This window comes from Sturnus vulgaris, chromosome 1 (assembly GCF_052056855.1).
Source record: "Sturnus vulgaris isolate bStuVul1 chromosome 1, bStuVul1.hap1, whole genome shotgun sequence".
Taxonomy (NCBI): Eukaryota; Metazoa; Chordata; class Aves; order Passeriformes; family Sturnidae; genus Sturnus; species Sturnus vulgaris.
Window position 1 is genome coordinate 136,925,428 of NC_142243.1, and position 15,054 is coordinate 136,940,481.

The 15,054-nt window shown below is 35.7% G+C and overlaps 1 protein-coding gene across 50 annotated transcripts in view; it reads left to right on the forward strand.

Annotated features, from left to right (window-relative positions):
• Nucleotides 1–15,054, forward strand: part of RIMS2 (regulating synaptic membrane exocytosis 2) — a 447,523-nt gene that overhangs the window by 179,110 nt on the left and 253,359 nt on the right. For all 50 annotated transcript variants that reach the window (XM_088177854.1, XM_088177865.1, XM_088177882.1 and 47 more), the window contains one exon: nt 12,598–13,523. In XM_088177854.1, coding sequence (XP_088033980.1) covers nt 12,598–13,523 — 926 coding nt within the window. The remainder of the gene's footprint in view (nt 1–12,597; nt 13,524–15,054) is intronic.

Consider the following 15,054-nt stretch of genomic DNA (forward strand, 5'->3'; position numbering starts at 1 on the left):
ATATAGTATTTTTATAACATGAAATATCTTTTGAAATCATCGGTAAAGTTTCTACTTTCAGTTAAACCAATCAAATACTTCTTATAGTTTTTATAAAGTGAAATTTTTACTCATATGCCAAATATTTTGATAATATTGGGCAAATGCTAGCTAGAAAATGCTTCTGTATCATTAATGTCAGCTTCTAGCTTTCACTCTATTGATCAGCAACTGCGCCTGACTTCTCTATTTACAGACAATTTCTAATGTGTTATTGAAGATATTAAAACTAGTCAAAAGCAGCAAATAGGGGCCAAAGAAGTGATGTCCACAGCCTCTAACCCAGTTATACCTTTCAGTCCACTTTTTGGAAAACTTGACCTTAGAAAACCTTTTCTTTTCTATGAAGTTTTGATAATGATAACTTGCTTAAGAATTTCCCTGTATTTTAAGTGGTTTTTTATCTGCTGCAAGAATTTTCTAACATGGTTATAACTATCCATTTCCATTTCTTCTCTGCCTCTCCCTCCACCCGTTACCACAAATTTCTGTGTATTTAGGCATCAAAGTCAAAATTCCAACTGAGTAGTGTTGGTTTTTCTCACGTTGTTACAGGACTAGCAGCAGAAGGAAAATGGCAGCTAGTGGAAATGTAATAGTTCTTCAGTTTGTGCTTTGAATAGCATATCATCCATATAAATCAAAATAATTTAATCTATTGTTTTGGGAAATATCTCCCTAATGATGAGGGTAAATGAGCTTGGTGCCACTGTAAGACCAAATACAAGGAATTTAATTTGATTTTTTTCCTTCTCAGTGAAGTTTGATCCATATCTGGCAATAATCTCATTTCTATGAAAGCATCCAGGAGGAAGGAAATCAAACTACTTGATCATGGTTACTCTTCTCTCACTATTATATATGAATCTATTAATATTGTAGCTGCTTTGTGTTAGTTCACATCAATATGCATTTCAAAATTACTATATACCATGAAATATTCTTTGCTAATTGCAAAATCAGATCTGTCCAACTATCCTTTTTGACTATTTAAATTACAGAAACTAAATTACTGAAACTTGATTGCATTTTCTGCTCTGTCAACTGAAGCATCTTGAATAATTTTTATTGTCTCTTGCCTGGCTCCCCAGCCTGATATCCAGTAGATCTCATATTTGAAAAGTGCTTCAGTGAACAAACATTTAACCTTTCTTGTTTGGGTCAAGAATGAAAATAAAGTTTAAATTAAACCATACTGCTCATCCTCAGAATCTGACAATAACAGTACTGAGAGTGATGAAATTGTCATTAATCTCAGAAAAGATTTCATGAGTTCACAAAATGTTTTTAAATCATTGCTTTACTTTTTTTCTTGATCCATTATTTTTATCTTGTTCCTTCCTGTGTTGCCGTAGCTAATTGATCACACTCTGCTTAAGACTGAGCTGTTGAGCGTGTTCTGCAACTTTTGTAATGGACTTGTATTATTGAAGGTGCTGAGAACCTGTATAATTTGTATAAACCTCTCAGTGTTTGTCAGCTCTTTGCCTTTTGAGTCTAGTTGGTATTGACAGGCCCTCTGGTTATTCTCATACCTTTTCTAGAAATTCTGTAATGGATGGAAAATGTGACCAGTGTCATGCCAAAAATTTAATACATAGCCTAAAATTCAGTTAGAATTTCTCATTTGACTTTGTAGAACCCTGCTGAAAACAAGTTTATTGAGTAAAGCAGATAATGTTGGTGACAGGAACTGTAAAGCATTAATTAGTTGGAATGTTTATATATGCATGAAGTTACAAAATAAGTATTAATTTCTCCTGTGGCATATAAAAAGCTGGCATCTTATGTTAGATGTAAAACTAGAGTAACTAAGTCTACCTTCATTGCAATAGAATGTAGAATACCTCTATGGATTTGTTTATGTTACAAGATGAAGTTTATTTTAGTTGTTTCATTTTAAATTGCCTTCAGCCCTCTTGGAAGAAACATAGATATATATTTCAGTGAATTTTTTTCATAGCTATTGGGTTTTTAGTAGTTCTGTAAGGACTATTTAATATTGTTTTGCTTCCTGCTAGAAGTGGTTGCTATTTCCCTCTCTGTGGTCTGTACTGTTGTCATCTTAACTTAGTGCTACCTTTTGTATAGAAGCTGCTAAGCTGCCAGCTTATCCTTTTCACTTCCAAGTGTTCACTTCTGCCACTTTCTGGAGTACTTAGTGATCATCCATATGGATTTTTGCAAACATCCATTAATATGTTTTCTTCTTTAGAAGGCTTCATATTGAGCCTCTTTTAGGGAAGGCTTGCTCTAGAGCAGACATCTCTAACAGGTCATAAGAGAATAAAAGGGGAGGAATATCCAGAGCTGGTCTCAGCACTGCAGAAAAGCAAAGTAATGCTGGTAGAAACACCTACATCAGGGATCTGAACTGAATATCTAAGGTGGCTTTTTGACCTATTGCTGTTTCAGAAACCAGGCTGTTATTACCCATGTGAGGCTGTTACTGCATGGTAGTGGGGTGGGAAATTTTTCAGATAGTGTCTCTGAAAACCCAGCAGCACAGATATGGTTTCCATCCTGACCTCTATCAGGGTCTAGGGTGGTTCCTGACAATCACTTTTAGGGTTCTCAGATATTCAGGGTGGAAGTGGCAGATATAAAAGAAGAGTAGTACAACGACCACGGCTTAGCAACATAAAACACTTTAATAACAGTGAAAGTAAAAGTGGGATGAGGCCCAAAAATCCAAATACAACAACGAAGGGGATAAGGTCTCTTTAGGAGCTGGTGGTCGAAGACAAGGATGAAGGGAAGTCCAGGGTATAAATATGGGGTAGGAGAGGGGATGGAATTGAGGTAGGGTCCAATGGGTATAGGGGAAAGTGGTGCAGAGGTGGGATAAGGGAAAGTAGGGTCCAATGAGGTAGGTTGGGTGGAACATTGCACCATCTGAGGGCCAATGGGGATGCAAGGAAGGGAGAATATTCTGGAATTGGGAGTGGTGATAACTGACTAGTAAATTAGATATTAACATGAGCAATCCCATAACTCTTTGGAACTTTTTCCTGGAGTCACCACAACTTAAACAAATGCTTCCCAAGGTTTAGGGTTGCGATTACAAACCTTCTTCAGTGATGGTTGCCTGATCTGGAATGCTAGTCAGGCTGACTCCCACAAACTTCCTGCCTGAGGGGCTTGGAAATGAAGTAGCTCTGTCTAGGCAGCCACAACCATTTTATCCTGAGCATTTTGGTATGTAACTGCTGTGGGTTGTGAGCCCAGTGCTTAAACTACTGTGGAGAAAGTAGTTTTGCTTAAAAAACACTGTAAAATCATATCCTACCAATACATAATATAGGTGCTATAGTTTTTACAGAAATACAACTTGTTTTTCTCTAAACTTGTGGTCTTCTTCTATGTTGCTTTAAAATACAGACATTTAATCCCATCTCACCAATATGTTGAGAATGACAGTGGAACCGGAAATCTTAAGTTTTATGTTCCATGGTAATTTCCAAGAGCTATGGAATGCACCTGTCTCATTCCATAGTGGTCCAGCCGATGCTCCCTAGCAGGAGCACATTTACCCTGACAGCTTGGTCTCGGAGAAGCTGGTGCAGACAGCCCATCATTCATTGATGAGCCATCACTGATCTAATTCACTAGATTTGATAATGGGCCTTTACCTCCCATTACTGAGGAAACTGGACATTTTCACAGCGATTATTTTATACTTACTCTTTTATGGAGGCATCAAAACAGCTCAGTATAATCTATTTAATCTCTTCCAGACTGAAACATTAATCACAGAGATATTTTAAAACTAAAGTTCATTGTATGATATCACATTTATATTGTAATTGTGGACACAATAAAGAGAGAGAGAAAAAACAGAATATATACTGATTCAAGTTCATTAGTAAAGTGAAAGTTTTATAAGTTCAACAGTCCAAAGCAGCCTCCCGATGTTATTAGGAAAAACAATTCTCAAATGACAGTTCATGTCACCAATTATTGATACAGCTTTATATTTTTATGTAATGGTGGTAATATCCACATAATAATGGAATGATTCTTTGAAAGAAAATTCTTCCTGTCATCAAACTTAAAGATTTCCTCTGAAGAACCAGGATACTTTCAGCTGCTGGTAAAAGCACCTGCTGAACAATCCCTGTGGTAAGAAACTGAAACACTGAAAAAAGATTAGACTCAAATTAGATGAAATTATGTACAGATGAAGTCTATTATGATATATTCTCTGTGATAGCTAAGCAAATAAACTTTGATGTCAGAGTGCCTTTCCTAGGAATATGAACTCACTATTATTGAGGTGGAGAAATTGAGGTTTCTGCAAAGTCTTTATTTTACCCATGTCATGCTACTTTATCATGACTTAAATATATTGCAGCCAGATTTGGTTGGTGCTTTATATTAAACATAATGTATTTGTAATCTAGTTTGCATAGGTAGAAAACTGTAGAAAAATGTCTTTATAGTTTAAGGCAAATGAAGTATAAATTTGCTTTCTATTATTTTCCCATTTTCAACATATTTTGAATGTGAGTTTTGATGACTGATTCTGGAAATAATTAGTCCATTAATTGTCACTTTTTTTTAAACCTATGTAAGAAAAAATATTTTCAGTTTTACAGTATGGGCAGCATATCAGACTGAAATAGATGCCACAACTATTTTAGCCTAATAGTTGAAAATTATGCCAAAAATGCAACTTCTTAAATATTAAAAGTATAGATATTACATAACTTCATTGGAGACCTAGAATATGAAGAAAATACTGGAACTAGTATCGCAAAACATGAAATACTGGACCTGCACAATTTTAAAAATAGTTTAAATGAAATGTCCTGACCAGCATGTACATTTGTAGGCAATAGTACTGTAGCAAGGCACTAATCAGCTAAGTACCATAATCCTCCTTTATAGGGTAAATTCTTACTTGACCTCCAGCTATATACAGCACATGGTAACAGCATTAAACTATAACACTCCTCTCATGCTCTCAATAGCTTCCCATTGGGTCAGCTCTCTGACTTGAATTGCTGTTGTTTCAGATACTAAACTTTATTTTTTTTTCCTAGATGCCTTATATTTTATAAGTGCATTTTGGTGGAAGGGAAGGGTTTGTAAAATACATATCTAAAAAACTGTGTCTCGAAATTGAGACCGTTTCTATGATTTCACTGAACCTAGAGGATTAAATGAAAGCGCTAGCGAGAACAGAAATTGATGTATTCTCATGAACCCGAGGCTTCCTACTTCCCAGATGTGCAGTGGCTGATCAAAAGGTAAAGCAGGGAAGAAAGATGCAGAATGTCTTGTGTGAAAACAATGTCTAATGCTCAGCATTTCTTGTTCTTCTGGGGGATGATTAGGGAGACTTTTTTTTTACTTTTAGTAAAAAACTCAGTGGAAGTACTGAAAAACTTTTTCTTGTGCTTCAGATATATGTGAATATTATCTTTAACAAATTTTTTTGCTTCCTTATAATTTAGTTTCTTAAATAGTATTCTATTTTCTATGATAAAAATAATTTTTAAAACATTGTATTTCTTTTAATAAAAATAGATATATGTAGAATTTTGAAATGTTCTTTTATTATTTTTACTTTTTAGTAACAGTAACAGTATTATATTTACTCATGGTAGTGTTTCTGTGACCTACTATTCTTTTAACACCATGTGTTTTAAACTCATTTGAATCCTGCTGTTAGACAGCTGTTAATAGATTCCACCGTTCTGCAAATGGTTACTGTAGAGTCAGTACTGGCGCAGATAACAAGAATGCCTATTCTTACCAATTATTCTTGAAAACAATCTAATTAATTTGTTATTCATTGTTGTCTTTTTTTGAGACAAAATTTTTGCTGAAAGAAAAGGTGCAATATTGCTTATTTATCTATTAAGTGGAAATAATTAGCAAAATATTAACTTTGAGAATGTTCAGAAGTAGAAATAAAGAAAAATCTTAGTGTGTTTAGCCTATTTATAAGATGTAAGCATTCATCAACAGATCTGAATGAACACTCAGAGTAAAATATAGTTGCTTTATTTCTCAGTTTGCAGTTCTCTAAAATCATATTATATAATTTAAGGGCTACTGAATACTCAGGCAAAATAAAGGTGGACAAAATAATTTCTACTGTTATTCCAGGTTTGCTATCTGTGATGTTCTTGATTTAAGAAAAAAAAAAAAAAAGAAACAAACGTTTTACCTAAATATTTGTAGATTAGCAATTTATACTTGCAATCACCTCTTTTGTTCAGCAGTTTTTTCCATGTTGTAACTCTTTTCTATTACAAATTGAAATTAACCCTGGTGCAATGCTGAATTTTTTGCTGAATTACTTGTATAGAATAAAAACACATTGTTTCATATGTCTATGCAATCATGTCAAGTTCCAAGTGAAATTGCTATCAGTGGTGACTTTAATTATATTAACATTTTGTTACTACAGACTTCCTTTCATTCTGTCGATTCAAGCCTGCAGTCAGTGAATTCATATTTTCAGATAAAATCTAATAGAGATCAACATCTGCTCATGCTTCAGTAAACTTACTAATGATCATTGTAAACTTAATTCGTATTCTTTGGAGATATTTATCTGGAATGTATTCTAATGGTTCAAAGTATGGTTTCTATAAAATAAAATTGCAAGTCATGGCTGAAACGAGGAATGAAATATTGTCTCACATGAGATTTACCTAGTGGATTCCTTAGATATGTGAGTGTTAGATGTACTTCAGAAGAATTGTTAAAAAAACATGTTGGTCAAATGCAATAAACACCTTTTGTATTTATCAAAGTAGGATGTTTAATTAACTTGTGAATTGTGCACTGGTTGCTTGCATTCTTCATCTTTTTTTGAGGAGGTGAAAAACTAAGGAGAGGGGAACAGACAAATCATAAATTTAATTTAGTATAAAACTAGACAGCATAGAGGAACTCTAAAGTGAGATCTTGGTGGAAACTGGAAATGCTTAAAGTCCAAAAAAATCCCTCTTTTTTCAATAAGAAAGCCACAGCTGCTTTGAAGAATGCAAAACGAATTCTCCTGCACAGTATGACTCAGCAAAAGCAGAAGTTGTAAGCAGAGAATGAAGAGTTAAAGCATTGCCAGCTAGCCTCTTAAAACCACTGCCAAAATTTTTGCAGATTTTTCAGTATGACAAAGGAAGTCTGTTGAAACTCTTTCCTAAATGAGAGAGTAGAACCCTCCCTGTGAAAGGCAGCAGACCTTAAAGTTGCACATCAAGTTTCTGGGTTCATTGCCCTCGTGGGGCTTTGTGTACAGGGTCCAGAGTGTGCTCAGCTCAGTTCAGCTCCTGGCAGCCTGGGAGCTTTTGGAAAGTTACTTTATCTGCTCCCTGTCACCATTGTTTTAAAAGTGCCTTGACTGGACTGTTTGTTGAATGCAACACACAGAAATGCAAAGTTTCAAATAGAAGAACTATTCTTGAATGATCACTCAGGGACCAACAAACGGAGTTTCCATGACAGAAACCTTATAGTAGAGATGAAGCTGTGTTCATTGTGTTTGGTGAGGTCTCTAACAAGAAGCCATGTATCTTGCATGGCTTTTGTGACAAAGTTCTGGTGGAAAATGTCAATTTTTACCTTCTCTGAATTATTCTTTCATGTACTGAAAGGATTGTATTTTGAGTTAAGCAAAATTACAATATGTGCAGGAGAGATATTTTCAGTTGTAATTTCCCATTGGTAATTTATAGGAAGAAGAGAACAAAATTTTAAAGTATTGCTTAGTAAATTATAATTAGGTCTTACAAGTAGATGGCCAATACTCAGTTTTCAGGCCCACTGAAACCATTATTTAATTGACCCAAAGCTTCTGATAAATAATACTCTTCAAGTAAATGCAACTTGATTCAGGTAGTCAAACACAACTTTAGAATGATATTTTCATGGAAATCTTCTCCAGTTCAAATGTATATTCTGTTAGTCTGAGAAAAAGATTATTAGCAAGAGGGTCTGACATCTACTTTTGACAGTGATATAATACTTTACGTATTACAATTTTTTTAATGTCTCTGACTTCTGAAATGTGATGGATACTTTTAATTTTTAAAATTTCCTTTTCTATAATACATTTGAGCCAATTTTCTAAAAGCCTAAATCAAAGCAGAAGAATGTTTTCTCTTTAAGGAAGAATACAAATGAATGTCAAAAAGTTTCAAGATATTTAGTTCCATTATGGAAATCACAGCCATCAAAGCTGAATAGCTGTCTTATATTGTTCTATGTTTTATTTTAAGCACTTAATTCTATTGTGATCTGGGGGAGATGAATAATTTAACTTTATGAGCAGAAGTACAGATTACAGTCAAGTTATTTGCTTTTCCATATTATTAGTGATATCTATAATGCATTGCAAATAAGGTTTTCATCAGTGTAGGTTTATGGGTTGTGTATTGAAAGACCAAATGTCATGTATTGATAAATTGCAATAAAAAATAAATACACAGTAATAAGTAGGAAAAAATACGTTTCATATTCTGTATCCGAAAAAATCCCCATTTATAGAATGTGCCTGACAAAGATTTTTGCAGGTTCTAGAATTTTTAAACCATATTAGAGATTTTATTTTATGGTTGTTTCAAACAAGTAGCAATCACAATGGCCTGGAGGGTTTTTCAGAAAAGGTGTGAGAGCCTTTTCAGAAAAGGTGGTAATCCTTCTGACAAGAGAGATGTAGTGTTTAGTTCAGCTGGCAGCTGGAGAGTGCATATCACACCCTTAGAGTTCACTTTTTAAAGTTCCAGGGAAGTCCTGGAAAGGCAGGAGTATCCCTGGTGTGATGTATCCAGCTGGAGATACTTGATGAAAGGGTTTTATTAAGGTCTCTTTAAGGTAGTTAATGGTGAGAAATGGATTAGACAGGCGCTCATGAAGGTGAGTGAGAATTAGCTAGTGATCTAAAAATAGCAGCAGATTTTTAATAGTAGGGACAGGCTATAAGTTTTCATCAGCACTAGTTCCCTCCTATTGTGATTTCATAACTCTGATTTAAAATGCATAGCATTCATTCTGCAACTATGTAAATAGGAGGTATTTTTAAAATTAAAAAATTGTTTAATATTAAAGGAGGGCTAGTTGTGCTGTGACAATCAGTAAAGAGAATGACAGACTTTAATACTAAGGGTGACTGCAAGGCAGGATGAGCCCTCTCCTGACAGAAGGTTTCTGGTTGATCAGGTGTACAGGTACAGTTACTTTATTTCTGATGGACAGGACTACAACTTCAGGTTAGTTCAGTAACTTCAGTAGTGAAGTTAGATGACTTCAACAGGAATGAAATTAATTAGAAAGGGCTTTGATAATGTCAGTCAACATAGGCCAGGAATTAAATTAGTCACTTTCTCTGAAGAAAAGAACTATATTTTGAGGTAGGTCCTTTTGCTTGCACGTGCCCTAGTAGTTGCCACATGCAGGGCAGCTGTACAGCTGTACAAAGCTTTTTCTTTCGTGAAAGGTTGGAGTAGATTGAGGACCCAGCAGCTCCTCACATTACTGTCAGCCATAGATGGTTTCCTATATTTATGTCTTAAATGGAGGAAGGAAAATGACAGTTTGTAGTAAATGTAGCACACGAGGTTAGAAAATGTTTGTGCAAGTGGTATAAAAATATAACACTAAATCAACACATCCTCCTCTCATTAACATAGTTCATGCTAGAAAAAAGAGGTGCATTTTTTAGTAAGTCATGTTCCATTTCATCTGATGATATGTTTCCTTAATAGAAATACATTTTACTCAGTAGCAAGTCTACAATAATGTTTTTACTTATACAGAAATCCATCTTTTTTATCCCCCTCAGTCTTCCCCCCATGACATTATAGCTGTAATGTCATCAGAAGAGGGTTGCATCCCTATGAGGACACTGTGACATGGAGTGATATATTAATTTATTTATTTACACGTTTTGTGTATGTTTATATAATCTTCTATTTGCAGCTAAACCAGTTCTTACTGTTGTGCTGTTTGTACTGCTGTAGATACAAGTATGTAGACGTTTAATAATGAAGCATATGTACTCGTGAGATTTGTCAAACCAGAATCTGTGTAGCTTTATGTGTTACACTGTTCATCCTGGAGTTGATCTCTAAACCATATGTACTAGTGTTTAATGCTTTGGAGGATCAAATTGATGCAAAAAATGTGGCTCTGAAGACACGTGACCTATAGGTTATATAGACTGAGTATATACACAGTGTGAGTATTAACAGTGTAGTATGTGTAAGTTTCACGTGTGCACATATTTGTCTCAATCTTGCAATGAGATTCACAAGAATGAATGCCTGTATCTGATGACTGCAGATTTCTCCTATATGGGAGACATAACTGGGGAGGGGATGTTATGCACACGTTTTCTATAGGCATGACAGAAATTTTCAGGGACTGGGTAATTTGCTATTAGAACAACTTATTTTGGGATGTGGCACGATTCTCATAATCTGAAGTATTTAAGTGAAAAATATTTATCTTCCTTAAAGCATTTCTGCATCTAATCTCTGTTGTCTTAATGAAGATTTTATGTCTTTGCAAACTGTCTGCATTGGGGTAGTTCTGTTGTTTTGTCCCTTCCTGTTGGCCATTCTGGTTTTAGCCTTATGAAACTCGGTTCATATCACATTAGAGTGATTCAAGTCGAATCCCCAGTAACAGAATTTGTAGAGATTTTGTGAAACTTACAAAGATTATAATTTCTGCTGGTACTAATGCCACTGTAACAAGACAGGACATTTGAGCTTCACTGTAAGCAAATAGGTATCTGCATGATGCTTATAGAACTTGCCACGCTTCACACAAAGTTTCATTTTTGTAAGACTGAATTAGTTTTCTCATTTGTAGATGCCATTGCAAAGCTAAAGTACTTCACTATTTACAAGGCAATACTGGGTCCAAATCTTTCAAGCACAGTTTAGTAATTCTGTATGGTACCTAAGACAGTACAGGAGACCAGTTTGCCAGTCACCCCACGTGCCACACACACTGCACTGACAGTTGTTTTCCTTTGCTGAGCAGAGACTGAATTTCCTTTCTGGCTGTGAAAAGAATGTTTTCTCTCCTTTCAGATAGACAGAACCCTTTATACTTTCCTGGACACCAAGGAGAGCCCTTTTCTCCTTCTCCACTAAGTTGAAGTGTTTCCTTTCTTCTTGTAGGACAACTGTGACAACAACAGGGCTTTGTATTTGCTGGCCTTTTTTCCCGGCCTTCTAAACTCTAGGCAGGATCTCCTGGTTGCTGCCTGTAAGGCTGCCCTGCAGAATCAGTGGTCATTTTGTGAGTGTAGAAAACAGCTTAGAAGGGATCTTAATTATAACGGTAGAGCTAAATATAAGAAGGAAGGACTAACAGCACAAATATAGCTTCTCATTTGTATTTTTGTTAAAGTTTGAGTTGATCTGCACTATCCCAGAGAAGGCCCACCTCTCAGTCTCTTTTATCTGGGATCTTTGCTCCAGTTTCCTGCAGGTAACTTCTTCAGATCCATGTAGTGTGAAAAGCCAAGCATGAATCAGGATGTGTCAGAAAGTAGCATTTTACATGTTTATTATGTAAGGATTGATAAAGGCGAGATTTGAAGATCCAGTTTGTTTTTTTCCTATGTAAGTGATCCCTTCTAATCACGTGGCAAGCAATGTTGTGTCAAACAGAAAACATAACAATCATTATATGTTCCAGACACGCCCTTTATGAAACTATTACATATAAATAACGCACGTTTCAATCTATCATTTGTCAGTGTCAGGGAAGAATATTTGTTAATTCTTTTTCCATCTTCCTCTGAAGCTTCAGTAGTTGTCTATAGCTTGATGGTGTCAATGACATCAAAGAGTCAATGCTTTTTGTGGCACAGAAACTCTGTTCTGGTGTTTGTCTTGCTCAAATGCTTGGACTAATACTGATACCATCTCTACAGAGATGGAAGGAATCTTTTCTAGAGTCAGGCAGTGCTATGAAACTCTTTCCCTTCACAACACAAAAAAATGGTTTGTTTTCTGAGTTCAGGACTCCTGAGTTCATCTGATTTAGACAAGTGCTGCCGTTGAATCTTAGTCTGTTTTCTGCCCTTGGCACAAATTACAGTTTTATGGGAACTGAAATGCATGTTTTTGAGCAATAACAGCTGCTAAAAGAGTAAACTAACCGAATGATCCTTTTAGCCCTAATTTCTGTGGTGATTGTAAAATGCTATGAAATAGAAGTATATGGTCAAGTTATACTGTTGGAAAATGATTACAAAGGATTATAAAATTTTGGTACTTGTAAAGCAGTCATGACTACAAAGTAGCCTAAGTATTTTTATTCTATATTTTATAAAGTAATATTAACATTTTTCCTTCAAAGCTGTTTTTTATTCAAATTGTGCACCATAAGCACATTTAGAGCATGACATGCTTTCTTCAGTTTAGTACAAAAATGTGAGAGCACATTCACAAAGAAACGCAATGAATTGATTTTTTTCCCATCAGCTGGCCATTTTATCTCTTAACTAGCATTAACTGTACATTTGTGCTACATAAAATATTGATAGAATTCTCTTTCTGCTTTCTTGCCATGATTACTTAGGAAAAGAAGCCCTTCAATATCAAGAGAACAGAGCAGAAGATACGACCAAAGGGACGAGAGAGACGAATATTCACAGTATGCTACATCAGACAGTGCGATGCCCAGGTCACCATCAGATTATTCAGATAGGCGGTCACAGCGTGGGCCTCAGTTATACGAAGAACCTGAACTGGGTGATTATAGAGATTCCAACAGAAGGAGCCGCAGGCGTTCCAAGGAGTATCCGGTAGAAGAAGAAGATGCACAAAGCAGGGAGGAATATGAAAGGCAAAGGAGGGAAGAGGAATACCAGGCGCGATACAGAAGTGATCCTAATTTGGCTCGTTATCCAGTCAAGCCACAGCCATATGAGGAGCAGATGCGTATCCACGCCGAAGTGTCCCGAGCACGCCATGAACGGAGACATAGCGATGTCTCACTGGCAAATACAGAGTTGGAAGATTCTCGGATGTCCATGCTCAGGATGGAACGGCCATCTAGACAAAGGTCAGTGTCTGAGCGCAGGGCTGCCATGGAAAATCAACGTTCATACTCTATGGAAAGAACTCGAGAGGCTCAGGGACCAAGTCCCAATCGTCAGAGGACCACAAATCATAGCCCTCCTACACCTAGGAGGAGCCCAATTCCTCTGGAAAGACCTGACATGAGGCGCTCTGATTCTTTAAGGAAACAGCACCATTTGGATCCCAGTTCTGCTGTTCGGAAAACAAAACGTGAAAAGATGGAGACCATGTTACGGAATGATTCGCTCAGCTCAGACCAGTCTGAATCCGTCAGACCTCCACCACCAAAGCCCCATAAAACGAAAAAAGGAGGTAAAATGCGCCAGGTTTCATTAAGTAGCTCAGAAGAAGAATTGGCATCCACTCCAGAATATACAAGTTGTGATGATGTAGAGATTGAAAGTGAAAGTGTTAGTGAAAAAGGTAAGATTTCTAAGATTTTGATTGTTTCAATATATAGATTTGATTTGGTTTCCATTAGTTTGGACATTTATTTTAGCTATTTAAATTGATTGCAGTCACACATCTACAGCCCTTCATAGATGACTCAACTTTGTTGTGATGGGAATTGGGATTTTTTTCCGATTTTGTGTTTCATTTACATAAATTTAATGATTTATGTGGAAAACATCACAGGTCCTATAAGTATTTGGATAAGTTAAAGGAAAAAAACATGCCTACTAAAAAACCCGTCAATGAAATCTGCAAAGTATCTAAAGCTGGGCTGTCATATAAGGCCATGGTTTCATGTCCATTAATACCAGATTTGAATGCTCCTGGATCACAATGAGTGCATATTTGATCTGGATCAAGTGTGGGTGCATGACCACTTTTTTGTTGAATTAACAAGCACGTGATATAGACCTTATGCCAGTTTCATGCTGTCTGCTGCAGGTTAAAGAATGTCTGATCTGCAGAAAGACCTGTGTGTATAAAGTTAACTCATTGAAGTTTTGAGACAAATTTAAAATGACTGATGTGGTTTAAACCAATGGAGGTTTATTTTTCTTATGGTGCTATGATGATTTTTGGTTTTAGTGTGTTTTAAGAGTTACTCTAATGTCAGAAAGAAAATGAAGATTGATTGAAATTACTTCCCAGCCTATAAAAAGATAATTTCTATTCTAAATATGAAACTATTTGGGACCATGATTTTAAACTCAATCAAATTAATATCATTAGTTTGCTTATCTTCATGTATGTTGTTTTAAGTTTCTTTTGAGTTATTATCCTTATACCAGTGAACCTTTATTACTTCTCCTGAATGGTCATCTGCTGTTGTGGATTGGGAATAGAAAATGTACCACTATTTATTATTCTTATTAATATTGCTATAATTGGTTCTGAAGTAAGTAATTAACTCGAGTAAGTGAAATAACTCTGAATTTTCATACGTCAATATCCACAACCATGGTCTCATAAGTAAGGAGCAAGATAGTGTAGAATGGAAGGAAATTTCACCAGGTCAAGGTAGACTGTTGCATGTACTTGTGTGAAACAACTGTGCTTAAACCTTGACCCCCTTAGTCTTCCTGATGAGTATAAAAAACTTATACCAACTTTATGGTGTTCATGATTTTGTTCTTAGAAGCAACATTGAGAAAATTGGACCAATCAATACACTGGAAGTAGTAACAAAATGTTTATTTTAGGCAATTCAGTGTAGGAAATGTAGTATAAAAATAGTATACAAACAATATATTTTTTGTACACATAACACACAAAGCATATACATTTAGGATTATAAAGCATAGAATCATTTATATTTTAATTACCACTAATTTAGCACTTCCATGGCTTCTAACACCTCAATAAACCTTGTGTCTGCTGCTGCATGGCTCTCTATCCTCTACCTCCATGGACTCAGCAGAATGGAGGATCCCAGTAGCACAGTGTTTCTCAGACACTGGGATGCTGCTGCCTGGCTTATCTGTAACAAGTCTGGTTTCATGCC